Source organism: Lampetra planeri, chromosome 3 (assembly GCF_965212315.1).
Source record: "Lampetra planeri chromosome 3, kcLamPlan1.2.h2, whole genome shotgun sequence".
NCBI lineage: Eukaryota > Metazoa > Chordata > Hyperoartia > Petromyzontiformes > Petromyzontidae > Lampetra > Lampetra planeri.
In genome coordinates this window covers 10,784,789-10,803,004 of record NC_136109.1, presented here as the reverse complement: position 1 = coordinate 10,803,004, position 18,216 = coordinate 10,784,789, and the positions used below count along the sequence as shown (strand labels likewise).

Genomic DNA, 18,216 nt, shown 5'->3' with positions numbered 1-18,216 from the left:
CAAGCAATCATCATCAGGTGTAAACACAGCAATAATTTTTATACTAAAGTGGGATAGATTCTAGGAAGCTATATAAGTCAAAGAGTGGGGAAAGATGTTATTAACCAGGTGAAAAAATGTAATTGTTCATAGTTGTCCCATCTTATTGATCGGATTCCAGTCTATTTTACCGAGTTAATTGCATCCCCAGCGTTTAGCTGTGCTGCAATTCGCTTTGGGTGCCCCCATTGGTTTTGGCTGCAGTTCGTAGCTGCTGCGTCGCCCACGCATCTCTAGTTCACTCTGCCTCTCGCTTCTGGCCCCGCCTACTTCCCCCTCCACCCGTCCATTTTCGCGTTCCCAGTTCCTGGCGTCCACGAGGCGCCCTCCCCCTCGCTCCCTATCCCCCCACCCCTCCGTTTTCATCCCCTCTTTGACTTATATAGCCTCCTGGCATCTTTCCCACTTTAGTATACATTTCTTGCTGTGGCGTTCACATCTGATGATGATTGCTTGTGTTGCAATCGAAACGTCGTGATTTAATTTTATTATTTTTTATATTTTATTTTATTTGTATGTATTATTTTCTTTACCTACGTGACTTTATCGAAAGAACCAAGAGTATGTTGGGGCCTTGTTTGGCGCATAGACAAAGTTGTGTTAATTGCTGTTATTGTGCTCCCGGTTTGATAGCAATTCTCATGATGCGCAAATGTATGGCCTTGTGTCAAATCTCCACCCATGCGTGCGCCTCACCCATCACATGCTGCAACGCGATTGGTTATCTGGAGCGTGGTAAACAACCCTTTGTGACGTCATTTATGCCCAGCGGAGTGAAAGACGAAAGCCGATCGTTGACTGTGATGTCAACAAAACGTGGCGGACGGTGCCATATCTGCAGATGCGTTTAGATTATTTAGTTGAGATGATATTCTCAGGTTTTTTCGGTAAAGTCACGTAGGTAAAACATTAAAAGTAATGAAAGTAAAATACTTTCATTACTTTTAATGTTTTACCTACGTAATGTTTTACCTACGTGACTTTACCGAAAAAACCTGAGAATATGAATCATTGCAGTCACGAAAGCTTCAAATCTAGAATTAGTTGAGATGAGTTGGCTGCTCTACATTTCCACACGATAAGGCACTTCGTTGAGCTATAATTTGTGGCCAGGGCGCTTCTGAAAAAGAGCGAATAGCTCAGTGGGCTTTACCTGGTAAATAAAATAGTTTTTTTCAGATGCATGGATATCATATACCTTGTTTATGAGGTTTACCAAGTCACTTTTTTACAACATTTTTCGTTCTCTGCTCACACATAGGTGTCGGTGGAGCGCCACCGTTTTCTCGGATTACAGTATTGGTGAGTCGATCTTAGCTTTCCAGAAAACTTTTTGTAGACAGACGTGTACCTGGAATACAGAGACTGAACCAAGACAGACTGGGCGTAGTTCAATTTCCAGCAGTATTTGTGAGATTCAAGCTTTTAGAGAACAATGCTTGGTTGCGCTGTTGTCGGTGTTGATTGTAAGAGGTTGCAGGGACGTAGACATCAAGCCTGTGATGGTCTTGTACAGCTGAACCTCGGTGCCATCGTTGGTCTGAGTGATAGCACGCTCAGCGCCGCATCGACATGATACCTGCAGGGCCGGTCAGAAGCAGTTTGCATCAAAGGGCTCCCACGAATGGCGTTCACAAGTCTCGTACATCAGCGCAGCAGACGGCTCAAGGTTTATGGACGACTGCACAAGTCGGTGGTCAAAGCTACGATTTGGGCCCCCCTTGACAACCATCATGAGATACATTTTCAACAACAGTGTAAAAAAATAAAAACGCATTAAAACGCGGTTTAAATATAAATGTGCATTAAAAAAAAAACAATCTTTAAATTACGTCCCACGTTTTTATTTTCATTTAATTCAAATAAAATATTAGGGACCCCCCCCCCCTTCCCACCTGACCGATCGCCGCGCCCCACCCCACGATTGCTTTGTCGCCGATGACCGGGCGCTCGACGATTGCTCTGTCGCCGATGACGGAGCGCTCGACCATTGCTTTGTCGCCGATGACGGAGCGCTCGACGATTGCTTTGTCGCCGATGACGGAGCGCTCGATGATTGCTCTGTCGCCGATGACGGAGCGCTCGATGATTGCTCTGTTGCCGATGACGTTCTCGCGAATCAGCCGGCGCGTCGATAAGGAACTCGAGCCCCTCACCACCAACGTCAGCTTCCCGCGTGTTAATGTTAATTGCCTTCGCTATTGTTACTTTTAATATTGTCGTTATTAAGCGTCGCTCGTTTTTCTCGCTTGCCCAAAGAATACATTCAGTCAACGTTAATACAGAAAAAACAACAACAGCGAATTTATCTCGCTGCGGGCCGGAGTGGGTGAGTTTTTGCGATGTTTATTGGCGTTCTAAGCGGACGTTACCTAGGCCTGAGGCCTGCTAGTACGGTTGAGTAATAACACAATTAAACATTGACAACGATAATAATACTAATTATCAGCCGTGCTCTCTATATATAAACTGCTGAGTTAAAGTCTTCCTCTGGTCGTTGCTATATCCTGCAGATGTTAATACCGACACAATTAGCCGATGTTATAGCCGCTGTTATAAAATGTATATCCTGTTAAGGGTTATTGTCCGAAACGTCGCCTATATATGCTTGTGTTTTTAAGGCAGCGTTGTTGAGGAATGTATTGCCTTTTGTATGTGCTTGCGCACCATTGCCAACGAAAGTTAAAAATATATTTATACCGGAGGAATCCGATGAGCTATAAAGCAATATTTTTTCACGTCTCAGGGGCACTGGGTCATAAAGTTACAACAAACAAGACTGAAATACGATAAGAGTGCAAGGTATATAAAAGGTAAATACATCGCTTAAAGTATATGCAAATAAAACTAAACAATATACTGGGTGTTTTAAAAATATGGACCCGATTTCAAAACAGTATTGCTTTGAAATTGGGTCCATCTTTTTGAAACACCCTGTATATTTTTATCTTACCAGGTAAAACCTAGCGCTAAGCTATTAGCTTTTGTGTGGTGGTTTTTAGTGGCTAAGTTAATTTGTTTTTCTTCAAAAATCTAAATATTTCTACTAGAGGAATCTGATGAGCTATGAAGCTCTTTCACAAACGTCAGAGGGTGATGTTTAATGATGTCACGGAATTTCAGCGTATGTTAGGGGATGTGACGATGCAATGATTATCCATAATAGAGGTTTTTTGGGGTTTGATCGCGTAAATATAAATGTGTCGTTAAACCCACCACCGACAGCCTATTAGTAAAGGTTTGTCACGTAAACAGAACGTGGCAATTCATTACTAATTAAGCACATCGGTGTGTTGGAGAGTAAAATTCACAACATTTACAATTCGAGTACGACGTTTTGCCAGTGATTACAACTAGCATCATCAGGTAATATAAATGCGTCGTTAAACCTGCCACCACCACCCAACACAGCCAATTAGTAATGGGTTGTCACGTAAACAAAACGTGCCAATTTGTTACTAGTACAGCATGCCGGTTGTGTGTTGGAGAGTACAATGCAATGATTAATCACGTGTTTTTTGCCTTTTTTTAACAGTCAATGTGATGTTTATAACTTTGGGATTTCCTGATTAACGCATTACAATTCCTGTTGTCGGCATCACATGCACACCTATTTTTGTACGCAGCTACAGGTACTCTACTTACGAACGAGTTAGGTTCCAGAGGTCTTGTTCATAAGTCGATTTGTTCGTAAGTCCCAACTTTACCCCTGACGATTCCAAACGTGTTGTACGGCATGTACACTAAACACGGGGAATGGCTTTAAAAATGGTATAATCTGTAGATGTAGATGTCATTGGTTCTTCACTTTCTGCAGATGTAGATGCCACTTTCTTCACATTCTGTAGATGTAGATGCCACTGGTTCTTCACATTCTGCAGATACCACTGTTTATTCATGTTCTGTAGATGTAGATTCCAGTGGTTCTTTATTATCTGTAGATGCTGCTGGTTCTTCACGTTCTACAGATGTAGATGCCACCGCCGCCATCTATCGTGCGGCAGTTGATCTTACGACTCTCGGTCCAAACAGGCAACTGGACGTACGCACCAAGTTTGTTTGTATCTCTGAAAGTTTGTAAGTAAAATTTTCGAAAGTAGAAGGGTCCCTCATAGGACCTGCTTTGCCAGTACCAAAATATGACAATAAGTTTTCCCCTTTCATCTGGAAACAAAACTAAATAGGAGTCCCTGTACTTCGCTCGGCTTGGATTATTGCATCGCATGATCGGTGCAAGATGGCAACGGGCTTGAGGAGGCCTTCATCTAACGGTGGATAGATCTGGGCCGATGCGAGCTTTTGAACAATGACAGTAAAATAAAATATATTTATTACTAGCAGGAAGTACCCGGCGTTGCCCAGGGGAAAATATATTTCAAAACTTGCTTTCTCTTAAAAACGTAACATTCATACACAAATACTAAGTTATTGTGAATGCCCAGCATTCTGTTTGTCCATTTGTCCGTCAACAAAATGATAAGAGGCTTGCAGAAGTCCTGAATCAAAAAGAAATAGAAAGTGGGGTGTAAATAGTTGATCTTAAAGGTTTCCAAAAATTGTCGACCCCCCCCCCTCAAAAAATATTTTTACCTCCTCATAGGCATTTATACCTACACACCCTACATTCAATAGTGAGTAGTATCGAGTGATTCTAGTAGTATCTGGCTCTACAGTAGTATCTACTGACTATAGTAGTATCTATTGACTATATTAGTATCTACTGACTCTAGTCGTACCTGCTGACTGTGGTTGGAGCTACTGATTGTAGTAGTACCTACTGATTCTACAGTATAGTAGTCGACTGTACAGTAGTATCCACTGACTATGGTAGTAACTAGCAGTATCTGCTGACTATAGCAGTATCAGCTGACTATAGTAGTATCAACCAACTCTATTGTAGTAACTACTGACTCTAAAGTATCTAATGACTAGTAGTATCTACTGATTCTATAATAGTATCCACTGACTATAGTAGTAACTACTAACTCTATAGTAGTATCTGCTGACTATAGCAGTATCTACTGACGCTATAGTCATATCTACTGATTCTGCAGCAGTATATACTGACATGAGTAGTATCTACCGACTCTACGGTAGTATCTACTGACTCTATAGTGGTATCTACCGACTTTAGTCGTATATATCGACTCTATAGTAGTATTCTAGATTTTAAGTTTTCGTGACTGCAGGGATCCATACTCTTTGGTTCTTTCGGTAAAGTCACTTAGGTATAAAATAAATTAAATCACGACGTTTTGATTGCAACACAAGCAATCATCATCAGGTGGGAAAACTACAGCAAGTAATTTTTTTTGCTGAAGTGGGAGAGAGAGTTGCCGTGGTAAGAGGTTATATAGGTAAGAAAGGGGGAGGAGCAAGGGAGGAGAGGGAGGGGTGGGGGTGTGGGGTAGGGGGAGGGCGAGCGCTGCGTGATGTAGTAGTACCTGGCAGATATGATAGACGACAACGACTACAAAGCAGTTAGGGTTTTACCTGGTTAATAACATACTTCCAATGATTGCTCAATTTGTATCCATCTTCTCGGTTGAAGTTATGTTTATATATCTGGATGGCTTTATGAACAAACCTTTGATAGTAGCCCGAAGGTTTGCAGAGTACCTTGGTCTCGGAAAAAACAATATCACTCTAGCCCACAGCGTTATAACAATGGTCAGCCACGGCCATTGTTATATCTACCGACTCTACAGTAGTAGCTACTGACTCTACAGTAGTATCTAGTGACCACAGTAGTATCTACTGACTCTATAGCAGTAACTACTGACGCTACAGTAGTATCTATAACTCTAAAGTATCTTCTGACTCTACAGTAGTATCTACTGATTATAGCAGTATCTACCCACTCTACAGTAGTATCTACTGACTCTATAGTAGTAGCTACTGACTCTTCAGTAGTATCTAGTGACCACAGTAGTATCTACTGACTATAGCAGTAACTACTGACGCTACAGTAGTATCTATAACTTTAAAGTAGTATCTACCGACCCTACCGTAGTATCTACTGACTCCAGTAGTATCTACCAACTCTACAGTAGTTTCTACTGACTATAGTCATATCTATCGACTCTACAGTAGTATGTACCAACTCTATAGTCGTAACTATGGTAGTATCTAGTGACGACAATATCTTCTGACTGTTGTAGTATCTAGTGACTCTATAGCAGTACATACTGACTACAGTAGTACCTCCTGAGTACAGTAGTACCTACTGACTCTACAGTAGTATAGACAACTATGGAGCATTGCACAGGTGAGTCAGGGAATGCCGTGGTGTGGCCTAGTCCCACAGAGTCTCGCCGGCCTCGGCTAGATTGCCCAGCCGGCCGAGGTGGCATCTTGGCTGGCTGGGGCTGGGCTGCTACCCCCCCCACCATCCCCCGGCTGCTGTACAGTAGTACCTACCGACTTTACAGTAGTATCTAACGACTCTATATTAGTAACTGCACACATTGCGGTGGGGGGGGACATCACACTGTTGAGAATTTACCTCAGTGTTGTGCTTCTGTATTTTTTTCTTCGCCTTTTTAACGCGAGGAGAACCTCTCTCCCATCGCCGCTGAGCGAGCTGGTGTGCATTGCTAGGGGCAACCGCGAGTCAGCGTTTCCGCACATGCACAGATGTGTGCTTTGGTGCCGCGATCAGCTTAATATAAAGTGTGATTTAATTAGTTAAAATTTGACGGAGGTGAAAAACAAAGGGCTTTTTCGTCTGGGGGCTTAGTGTGTTGTATCTGTGTACTTTGTTGAAACGTAAATCCAACAGTTTGTCAGTTAAAAGCGTCGCAAGGCGTGTGCGCAGACATATAGACACAGACAGACAGACAAAAAAATACTTTTATAGGTAAGATAAAGCGAATCGCAGTATATTTGCACAAATACGTGCGGTTGTCAAAGTAGCAAATTGAGTGTGGAGCTGCACTCGTCTTTATTGGCGGGCCCTGTCTCAGGGCAGGGCTGTTCCCGTCCATAGGACGATCACTATTGACTTGTCACCCACTCTAATGTTATGGTCTTGCATTAAGATGTTTGGGCAGCTCCGTTAATGAGCAACGTACAGTAGACACTTGATTATCCACGCGAATGACTGGGAGGACGGTCGCAAATTCAAAATCGCGATAATCCAAAAATAGCCATTTTCCTTGGATCTCTATGCCAAACGCCACTAAATTAGGTATAAATTATGTTTAAGTTAAGAAAATTTAGTTTGTTACTTAACAAAACAAATGTGGAATAAAAGAAAGTATTGATGCGCGTGATCAGTGATAACACTTTCCTGCTCCCATGCAGAAGACTCGGCCCATTAAGTGGATAGCAGCAGAGCTACGCCAATCAAAATCAATCCAACTCCGCCCACTGTTGTAAAGATATACAACTACTGTACTGTAGAGGCGATTATGTGGATTACGGTTTAATTGCAGCACATAATTGTTCGGTTTAAGCTAGAGACTTGTAATACACATTTTCAAGAATAACAATTTATAACTGTTTTTAAATAATTAATTTGGGCTTAAGGGAAAATCTATGAGTTACTAATTTATGTCAAAATCTCAGGTGCACGGTTAATCTGCAAATTGGATAAACCGAACGCGGGTAATCAAAAGTCTACTGTACATCAATCAACGTATGCCCCGGGTTTTACAGGTGACAGGCGTGGGCGATGGAATGTGACCGAGTTGTCTTGGCCTTGAGCCCAATTCTCACGCACAGCCCTTTCATCAATCCATTGCTGGATGAGGGCAGTCCCATGCCGTGTCCAATATGCAAAAATCCATGTAATGCCTCATTTCACGCGAGCTGAATTCATCGCTCTGTTTCTCAGGCACGTTCTCTTAAGACGTCCTGTCAGATATGTTGCCTTCTTTAGCTCAACAACCAGCCATCATCCCTTCTAATGACTTGCTCTGCCCACACCAGGCACCAGGGTGAGGGTCTTCCAGGCTGAAGGTGCAGGTAGAGAATCAACGAGGTCCAGTTTTTTCTATCGTGGTGTGTGAACGCATGTCCATGAATACCAAGCAACTGCCAACAACATAGTGCTTGGATTTGGAATCATCATCATCACGATGCATGGGTAGATAACCATAGTTGTCCACTGCACATTTTGTCATTTGTTTTCTAATTACCTCTGTCTTGTGCCAATATGCTCAAGGTAGTGCCACATCTTTCTGGCACCAATCTCTTTATGTCGTCGTCAAGCCATTCTCTTTCCGGTTACTTCCATTTTTCCGAGCAACACACTTTAAAATTTTCCCCTGGTGACCATCCTACATGTGTTCAATAGATAATAACTAATAATTGTATTGCATTGAGCAAGGTCATAGCAGCTTGGAAAAAGAGACGATGGGATTTAATTCCAATGTCCAGCAACATGATTAAAGAAATTCCACATTCGTATGCTGGGGCCAGTCTTTCCTGAGGAAATAATATTCATCTGATAACATGTCGCTGAAATGTTAACCGTTGCTCGCATTCTACTTCCTTCCCTCCAGGTCTTTTAAAAAATGGCATGTGCTGCCACTGCTTCCTGGAGCGAGGACTTCCCGGCATGGCTGGAGGCGCAGGGTGTGAACCCGGAGGTGGCCCAGGCCATGGACTCGGAGCTGGGCATCCGGGACTACGGGGTCCTGCGCGCCTGCGTCGGGGACGGCCTCGTGCGGGCTGAGTTATTGGCCACGGCACGCGACCGCCTGCCCTTCGGCTTCTACGCCGTGCTGCGGCAGGTGGTGAAGGCCCTTCAGGGCGCCGAGCACCACGACGGCGAGACGACGGCGCAATCCGAAACAGCTGCTCTACGCATGGACCTGGTTCTAAGCAGCTTGGTGGATGTGCTGGTCACGCTCTTTGGTGGCCTTAGCCGGGAGCTGTCAATGTCTATGGAGAAGCTGGGCTCCATGGACGTCGCATATGTGGGGGGTTTGTCTACGCCGAGCAGCAGCGGAGGCACAAAGTACAGACCGCCTGAGGGTGATCATCTCGCGGCAAAGCTGCCCAATGATTATTCAAACCACAGTAAGTGTTGCTTCTGCTCAAAGAGCTCTGCAGTCCATTTGGTTTTGCGAAGCAGAACAATTATGCTTTGACTTCTAAATTCCTTTGTTTTTCCCACTCATGTGGGCTTTGCCATTCTGGTTCTATCGTTCCACTCATTCAAGTCCTGGGCCACATCCACTTCAGAGTTCTTCAGATCCTGGTTCAGCACTTCGAACCACCTCTTTATCTAGGCCTGCCTCTCGGTGTTCGTTCTGCTGCTCCCATGTTCCTGGTGCTTCCCATGCGCTTAGGGGTGACACATGGTGTGAACCATTGCACTGCTATCACATGCGTGCGTCTGTTTTCCATCGCACAAACTCACAGTTTCCTGGCACAATCGCTATACATGCTGTTACGTATTCAATTTAAATATCGTATACAAATTGATATTTTTTACGAAACGTGAAAATTCCCCGTACACATCGTGATCTAGAGCGCTGTTTGTGATGCATGTAAAGGGAATCCGTTCCACCGGTGAAGGTTAACACACGTGTCCTGTTTCCTGCTACACTCAGATGACACATCCGAGTTCACAAACGCCGAGGACGAACCGCCGTCGGCAGTCGAGGAGTTTGAGGAGCGCGACTTTAACGGGGAATCCGGTGGGTGCGAGGTCATGGCGTTGCCGGTGATTTTTCTTTCAGCCGAAGGTTGCCACCTTGTTCTGGTTTTCTCAGAATCACCCACTCTTGTGATGTTACTAATGTTATATCACCATACCTGTCAACCCCTTATCAGTGCCTGCCTTATTACAGACCAATTCAGACCGTATTGGTCACCCTGTGTCCTTATGAATCTCAACGTTCATCCGACAAAGTCCAATCACAAGGGAGAAACACAAGCAAATGTACAACAAATATTTTTGCCCGTATTGAATTTTCCTGTACAAGAATACGGATAAACTGTATGGGTTTACAGGTATGCATGACTTGTGATGTAACATTAAAAGTACTGGATTTTGTCAATTGCATAATAATGCACCACTCAAGAAAATGCATTTTAAAAAGGGAAGAACATGTAGCTTGGTCTCTGATGGTGTATGTAGGCAATGGCCAGATTCATCAGTTTCTAATGTACTTTCTAGGCACTGTGGCGAGATGTTAACTACCTCGCCCGGGATACAGGAGGTCATGGGTTCGATTCCGACCCTTACACATGTATATTTGGAGTTTGCATGTTCTTCCTGTGGTCGCGTGGATTTTTCTCCGGGTCCTCAGGTTTTACCTCCACATATATAAACATGGGCTTAAGAGTATTTGGCTGCTATAAATGTCCACGTGATAAGCCAATTCATTGAGCTATCATTTGTGATCGCCAGGTCGTTTCTGAAAAAGAGCTGTATAGCTCAGTGGGCCTTACCTTTCCCGCATCTCCGATTAGCGCCATTGGCTACGTACGGTGCGAAAGAAGTTCAACATACATACATAACCTTGTAAAATCAAAATTGTTTGATAGTGTAGTTTGATGTAAATAGCACGCATGGGATCGCTTTGTGACGCAGTGCTACCGGTTGCTGTCTCGGCAGGAGAGGTGCCGGAGGCATCAACGGGCGGCGTGGCTACAGGAATTAGGTCGGTGGAGACAGGAGTCACCGACCAGCGCTCGTGGTACGGGGTGAAGATGGAGGCATGCGAAGGTGACGCCGCGTGGCACTAACGTGTCAATTTTTTTCTGAATAATCCTACGTGATCAGTCAATGACTGGATGGAGGCCTTTCCAAGCCCATCACCATCTCTCGCGAAAACCTATGATGTAATGGTCCACGTAACACACATACAAGGGCTCATTTAATTGCTGCATCTTCTCTGTGTACATCCTCTCGGCATGTTCGCTTTTGTTATGCTCGCCAAATGGCCACCGTCGCTTCTCGTGACGCGCCCTGCAGATTATCACGATGTCTTTCAACTTGCATCTGTTTTCTAATCGACGTTTTCCTCTTGTGTATATATGTAGAACGTTTTTTCGCACCGTACATAGCCAACCCTGCTCATCGGAGGTGTGGGGGAATGACAACTAACTAAACACAAAAAGTAGTTCCAAAGAAATTATTTTTCGATTTAAAAGTGCGTTGCTCTAGTGGCTTCCTATTATCGAATGGAAGAGCATTTCAGACGTCTTTGTTTGATTGTAAGCCAAAAGCCGCTGCTATGAGGATGACCCGAGTTCACATGATAGTTTATGCTCCTTCACAAGATCAGCAAGGTATTGTCGTTCATTTGTGGCAAGCACTTTGTGTGTAATGAGCGTGACCTTATAATCTTTTCATTCGGCAACCAGAAGGCAATGCAGCTCAGCGAGAACCGGACGGACATGGCCGGATCTTGCCAGTATCCGTCACGACACGTGCCAAATAATTTTGTACAGTTCAGATTTTTCTATGTGGTCCACCCCGCGATTTGCTTCTGTGGGGAGTTTCTCACCCACCTTTGATGCCCACGCTGATCTCGGCACAGACGATGGTGATGATGGCAGGCCGACGGTTCTCGCTGCAACTGTCGGTTGCAGATGAGCGAAGTACGTCGGCGGCGTCGGCGGCGGTGGAGTCGACCGCGCATCCGCCGTCTCGACGGGGTGCGGAGGGTGGCAGCCGGCGTCTGTCGTGGGGGGAGCCGGGGCATCGGATGGACGCCGCGCCCCTCAACGCCCCCGCGGAATCGGTCGGCGGCAAGGGTGGGGGCTTTGGCCTGGCGAGGGGTGAGCATCTGCGGTGGTTGTTTTAGTCGACCGGTTTTGTGTTTTACATGTGTATGCATGTTTGGACTTTGGACTGGAACATTTCAGAGGACGTTATGTAAATGGTACAAAAACTAATCTTACATGGCCTCGAACAAAACACGAAAACAATATATATAAAAAACAAGTTAAATAATTACAAATATATATGTAAAGAAGGTATAAATACACTCGGCGTGTGTCTATGCACAAGCACCGTATGTATGCATGTTGAACTTCTTTTGCACCGTACGTAGCCAATTGTGCTAATTGGTGGGTGTGCGGGGGGAGCGTGCAATTCGAGCAGCATTTATTTCAAGACAAGCAAAATTCTGGACCAGAGTCTGTAAGCTTGACTCATGATGTGTAGTTGTGTGTGAGTATGTTGAACTTATTTAGCACTGTACGTAGCCAACCGTGCTAATTCGAGGGGCATGGGGAAGGACAACAAACTAAACACAAAAAGCAGTTGTAAAGATATTCGTTTTTAATCTAGATGATTTAAAAGTGCATAGCTCCAGTGGCTTCCTGATAGTGGAAGGAGGAGCTTTCCAGACGGCCACAGACTTGTCTGTGAAGTCTGTTTCGGAGTTTTAATGGTAGTCTTCATTCTGTTGGCGACAAACCCATGAAATATTAGTTAAATCTTAGTGTATGAATTTCGTTTTGGTCATCGCCTTTGTCGAGTCGACTAAAGCAGTCAAACGTTTAGTCCATTCACTTGTTAAACGTTGGTGTGAGTGGTGCACACTTTTTTCCTCCACTTCTCTAACATCGTCAGGTCGGCCCATAGATTGAACTCTGGATATCTTTTCACATCTATATAACCATTTCACGTGTTTGGTCTTTCTCGGTGCACTGCAGTCTCTAATAATGTTAATGAAATTATCTCAAACTCGTTTGTTTCGTCTCATCATTCACGGTACGGTGGGAAGTTGACGTAGTCTTTGTCGCACTCTGATTTTCGTCCACTCAGTCATTGCTGACTACAATAAAAAAAACATTTCCGTCAGCAAACTTCGTTCACAAAATTAACGCAAGGGATGCATTGCGTCCGAGATGACATCCGTCGAGACGTTGGAGCGAAGCGATCAGTGTTTTTGTCCAGATGCTCGACAGATTTTTGCATTGCAGGGTCATGAGAGGTGGCGCCAGCGGCCTTGGAGGTGCCTTCATCCTCCAGTGGATTGATCATGGCTCATGAAGATGATGGCAGGGGGAGAGTCTAGTCCAGACAGCGCACGGTTGTGGCGAGAATGTAATGGGGGTGTTGAGCAATCAATTCAGTAAATCGGTGTCTCCTCGAATTTACCGAGGGCATCCATTGAGGTCTGTTGTCTCTACATTCTGTTTAGATGTACGGCCCTTTTGTCAATCAACTGATGCATCGTGAGTGGTCATTATTTAACCATACGCTGGTTAGTTCAGGTTGATGAAGACAGGGAGCATAGACATGACGGAAATGGATATTTCTCCACTTTGCTTTGCTGTCCGCTGTGTAGCACAGCCACTAGGCTGGCTTTGGTACCATCCAGGCTCAAACCTGCTTGGCTTCCGAGATCTGACGAGATCATCGGCGTATTAATCTCCCTTGTAAATAATACATTTTGCAATAAAATGGATTATGGGAACTGTAATAATGGGGAGTAATTCTCTGTTGAATGTTGTAGGTGAAGCATCATCGCTGGAGTTTGCGCCGGGAGGAGACGAGGGCAACCACCCCAGCTGGCAGGGGCCGGGAGACCCAGTGGCAGTGGCAACGACCAGCACGCAGCACGCAGGCAAGAGCACAGAGACACACGGAGACACGGAGACACACACGGGAATGAGCGGGGACACGTAGAGACATGCGGAGACATGTGGAGACACATGGGAACGGCACTGCGAAAGGCGGGGATATGCGGGGACATGCAGCTAACATGGACACAAGAGGAGATGAAGAGACCCCCAAGAGATTCCCTGAGAGACACAGACTCGCACAGCAAACTGGAACATGGAGAAACACGCATAGACATACAGAAAACTGGAACAATATCGAGACACATAGAATACTGAGTCACATAGAGACCCATGGCGATGTACAGTCAACACGGAGATATGTATGGGATATACAGCGCACCGGGACATATGAGGAGATGTAGAGACACGTGATGCCCTGAGACGCACGGGGACTGGTAGAGACAACGCACAGGGACTGGTAGAAACAACGCACAGGGACTGGTAGAGACAACGCACAGCAGGCTGAGACACAGATGCGCAGAGTGCACTGGCAAACGCATAAAATGCATAGGGTATACATGTGGAGACACAGGAGATGGGGACACACAGGGACATGGAGCAGGTGAACCACGTGAACATGCAGAATACGTAGATATTTGTGCATTGCTGTCAAATTTTCTGCGGTATATAAAGCTGGTAAACATAATACTCTCTCTTCTTATAGGGTATTTACACTCAATAGACGGGAGACCATTTATTTCTCACCATCAGCCGTGCCCGTTTTAAAACCACGAGCACATCAACACACGCGTATACTCCACTACATATACCAACAAGAAACGGTGGGCAGTTCACCTCTTTTCAGCTTTGCTACGAAGAAAGTCGTGTGACACGGTAAGCCACAAAGAGTCTCTGCTTTCGGTGGTGTGACACGAGATGTGCTGCTTGTCAGGGGTGTGATCGGGCATTGCAGTTGCATTTCATTTTTTCAGCGGTTCACAGAGCAGTGGCAGTCATAAAACAACGTTCTATTGCACCCGTGTGTGATTTTTACAGCTTTGTATTAGGCGTAGACGACATTGTTTTTATACGGGAAGAACCCGATAGGCAATGAAGCTCTTTTTCACGTGTGTCCAGGCCAACGCTGGTGTCGACAATGTTGGAATGTTGCAGAGGTAGATATGTAGATGGCTACATAAAATACTCGTGCGTAGCTTTCTGGGGAAGGCTTGTGTATGGTGGCGTTGAAATATCGTTTAAAAATTTTTTTTCCATCGTGCCACTCGTATCCTTAGCACATTTGCATCCTCACATCCATCACACACCAGAGCCTCTTCATATTGCTTCTTTTATTCTTTGAAGTGAAGATGTCTGCCCATATTTTTCACATTTTTTTGTTTTGCTGGTTTTTCGTTGCAGCATCTCTCATGTCCTTCATTGGTCACTTGCTTGCGTGGGCCTCTTTAAATAGTCCGTAGCAGATTTTAAAGCTCTGTGCTGGTAAGACGCCCTTTGTTGGCCTTGATGGATCATCGGCAAATCGCTTGGTGGTGCCATTGTGGTCAAGCGTGCGACCATCGACCTGCGTAGACGGTGACTTGTCCGCTGCGACATGTGATGCGGTGCATGACTCCCACGATGCACTGCGATTGCTTTTTAAGTCATGTGTCTTGTCTGAATGACAATCACTTAATGCTATTTCACATCTTAATCTACTTTGTTGGCCTTAGTTTGTTCTGCTCTGGAATGTTTTTGGGCGTCTTAAGAATGTATGGTTTGCAGATGCGCAGAAACTGTATATGTTGAAATTTCATTTAACTTTTTAGATGAGTTTGAGCTGTCCTGACATGTGTATAGGTATAAGACTTCCTTCCTTTGGCATTTGAAAAGCAACAGACGAGTTTATAAACGTGTGATACGTTTTTAAAAGCCATTCCACGGCAATAGGTATATGTGTGTGTGTGACTAAGCCAGAATGGGTGTTTTCAGTCACTCAACCTTTCTATTACCAATCGCCGCCAGTCACTCAAAAATCAAGCTTCAGCTTTGGCACCCAGCTCCACTAGTTTTCAACCCAAGTGGCCTTGGGAAGCCAAAGCCAACAGTTATTGCTCTGTTGACAAAAAACACTCACCGTAAGTTTTTTTTCCTTTCCATCGCTCAGTTTATTTCGTCAAACGTGCTTCCCTGCGGGTGCGCACGCGCACCAGCGCTTCAAACGAGCACTCCGGGGAACGAATCGTGCACCTGTGGAGGGGGAACTGGCTGAAGACAAAAAAAAATAACAAAACACATGAAGACACGTGGAATTTGTTATTCGGTGCTCAAAGTGCACCAAGCTCTGGGCGCAAGCATAGAACGTGGCGATCGGAAGTAATCTCCAAAAACCTCTCAAGACCGGGACGCCATGACATCACGCAAATCTGTCACCACTTGCATCGTCTGAGCACTGTGCTAAGGCTCAGGCCCAGGTCAAAGAGTCCCTGATGCCTTGCAAAGATCCCAAGCTTGACATTGCAGAGCTGCGCTTGAGTGGATGACGCCCCCATATCCTGACGTTGCACGCGATTGCAGTGGCAAGCGCCTGTCTTTATGCCTTGGCTGCGGATGTTGTTTATCTGCTTCGCGTACCAATCTTGGCGGCGATGCTCCACTTTGCATTTGAAGTGCCTCTTGGTACTTCACATTTTTTCACGGGGACTTGGCAGAGGCGCAAAATACTTCCCAGTACGGTGAAATGTCCGTCCGGTAGGAATGTCGCCCGGCAAACATTTGGCCCTGTGTGGAATATTGTGCCCGAACGCTGCTGTCTTCAAGAGACGGAAGATTTTTTGCGGCCGTCCTGATTGAGGGTCTGGTTTTTGCAAGACAGGCGTTTGGTATTTGTTGCCGAGCAACGGTTTGTTGAGGTTCCACGTGAAATCACATTTCACGAATGACCACACTGGCATGTGATTGGATGTCATTTTCAAATGTTTTAAAATCTGTATTCCATTATTTTGATGGTGCTAAAGGAATGAGGGCTTTACAACCTTTGTGACTTTGCACTGAAATTCTTAAGTAAATGCATGCGCGAAAAACCACCTCTCCGTGGTGACTTAAAACAATCGCTCCCCGGCATGCGAGCCCAAAGCGCACTTGTAGCACCACTTTGACGTCGAAATAGCTCACCTGCCGAACATCTTCATCTTCGCCAGCTGGCCGTAAAACTAAACAATCCGAGCCCTTGCTGACGAATAATCAATCAGGGGACAATAAAAGAACAAAAAAAAGTCAAACAAACTAGCCCGCGAGTTGGCGATGCACCCCGGACCGGCGGGGTCTACGCTTCTTCTAAAGTCTGTCCAATGTTGTCTCCTGTAGGGCAAGGGACGCCATTGCATTCCGGATTCATCATCCAGGAAGTGACGTCACTGCAGGTGTCCACCACCCAGCGCACTCGAGTCGCGAGGGCCACTAGGCTGCCCGCCAGGCCGGTCCTGCCGGCGAGAGGCAAACTCCAGTGCAACTCGGACGACCCATTAGTTTCGGCGGCAGCAACCGCCACCGACCCCGCCGCCACCAGCGGCACCAGAATCTCGGAGAGAGGAGCGAGGCCCTACACGGGCGCGGTGATGGCGCCCGCGCGGTGGCGGTGGCGCGGCAGGAGGGCGGGCGCCAGCATCGGTGCGAGCGGCGACGTCGGTGGAGAGCGGCGGCACACGTGCGCCCAGTGCGGCTGGCGCTTTGCGCGCTCGGACTCGCTGACGGTGCACATGCGCACGCACACGGGCGAACGGCCGCACGTGTGCGATGTGTGCGGGAAGGCGTTCTCGCACCGCTCAAACCTCAAGTCGCACCGGCTGACGCACACAGGCGAGAAGCCGTACCGCTGCCGCTCGTGCGACCGCGGCTTCACACGCTTCTCCACACTGAAAACGCACCAGCTGCGGCACGCCGAGAGGGACGTGCTGCTGCTGGCGCTCGGACGGCATGACCGTGGGAATGAGGAGGCGAGAGAGGAAAGGCGGGTTGATGAGGTGGAGGAGGAGGAGCCGTGTTCCACGTTTTATGCCGATGTCGACGTGGCGAGCATGGAAGGCGGGCAGAGGTTCGTCAGTCCGTGAGGTCGGCAGATCGAGGAATGTTTCGCTTTGGTGGGGTAAAACGGGGGGGTGCCTTCTGATTGTCCCATGGAGAGACTATTTTCTGCCAGAGCAATGTGGAATTTCGATGACTTGATCAAGAGATGAGAACTGCCCGATGTCCACTTAAGAGGACAGACTCGCTGATATTGGTCGCGAAAGCCGACATGTTAAACGGATTCACTGATGCGCTTCTTACCTTGCTACGTTGATGAAACAAATTCACTGGGGTGGTGAATTGTCATTTTAAGCATTGAGCTATTCTTTCTTGCAAACCTGTTTAGGATTTTGCGTGGATGGTTCTTGTCCGTAACATCAGGCGAGCCTGTAGCAGTGTTTTAACAGGGCAACAGGCCCTGTTTATGAGAGTGGTAGAAGTTCAAACTCGTCAGAAGTCTGAATTTTTTTTCAAATTAAGACCATAGGTGAGGTTCAGTTTAGCTTGTGTTGTATGTGTCGGAGTTATGAATTTTTGATGAAAATAATAAACATTAAAAATTTTCCGAAAAATGCGCAAATCACGTTAATTATGTTAATGTGTGTATTAACATGCATAAATTATGATAATGCGTGT

General features: G+C 45.8%; 1 protein-coding gene and 1 long non-coding RNA gene across 5 annotated transcripts in view; one reads left to right on the top strand and one right to left on the bottom strand.

Annotated features, from left to right (window-relative positions):
• Window positions 1-1,020: 1,020 nt before the first annotated feature.
• Window positions 1,021-17,703, bottom strand: LOC144717343 (uncharacterized). Its single transcript, XR_013585078.1, has 3 exons — window positions 15,653-17,703; window positions 11,512-12,410; window positions 1,021-1,618 (listed from the first exon to the last, which is right to left on the bottom strand). It is a non-coding gene; the product is annotated as an uncharacterized LOC144717343 (long non-coding RNA).
• Window positions 2,118-18,216, top strand: part of LOC144717277 (uncharacterized) — a 40,522-nt gene continuing 24,423 nt past the window's right edge. The window contains exons 1-8 of one of the 4 annotated variants that reach the window (XM_078592702.1): window positions 2,118-2,368; window positions 2,786-2,852; window positions 8,547-9,066; window positions 9,603-9,689; window positions 10,613-10,723; window positions 11,593-11,781; window positions 13,470-13,580; window positions 16,882-18,152. In XM_078592702.1, coding sequence (XP_078448828.1) covers window positions 8,559-9,066; window positions 9,603-9,689; window positions 10,613-10,723; window positions 11,593-11,781; window positions 13,470-13,580; window positions 16,882-17,624 — 1,749 coding nt within the window. In that variant the 5' untranslated portion in view covers window positions 2,118-2,368; window positions 2,786-2,852; window positions 8,547-8,558 and the 3' untranslated portion in view covers window positions 17,625-18,152. Of the gene's footprint in view, window positions 2,369-2,785; window positions 2,853-8,546; window positions 9,067-9,602; window positions 9,690-10,612; window positions 10,724-11,592; window positions 11,782-13,469; window positions 13,581-16,881; window positions 18,153-18,216 lie in introns of those variants that run through there. The other 3 variants (XM_078592701.1, XM_078592704.1, XM_078592703.1) reach the window with 3 other exon arrangements.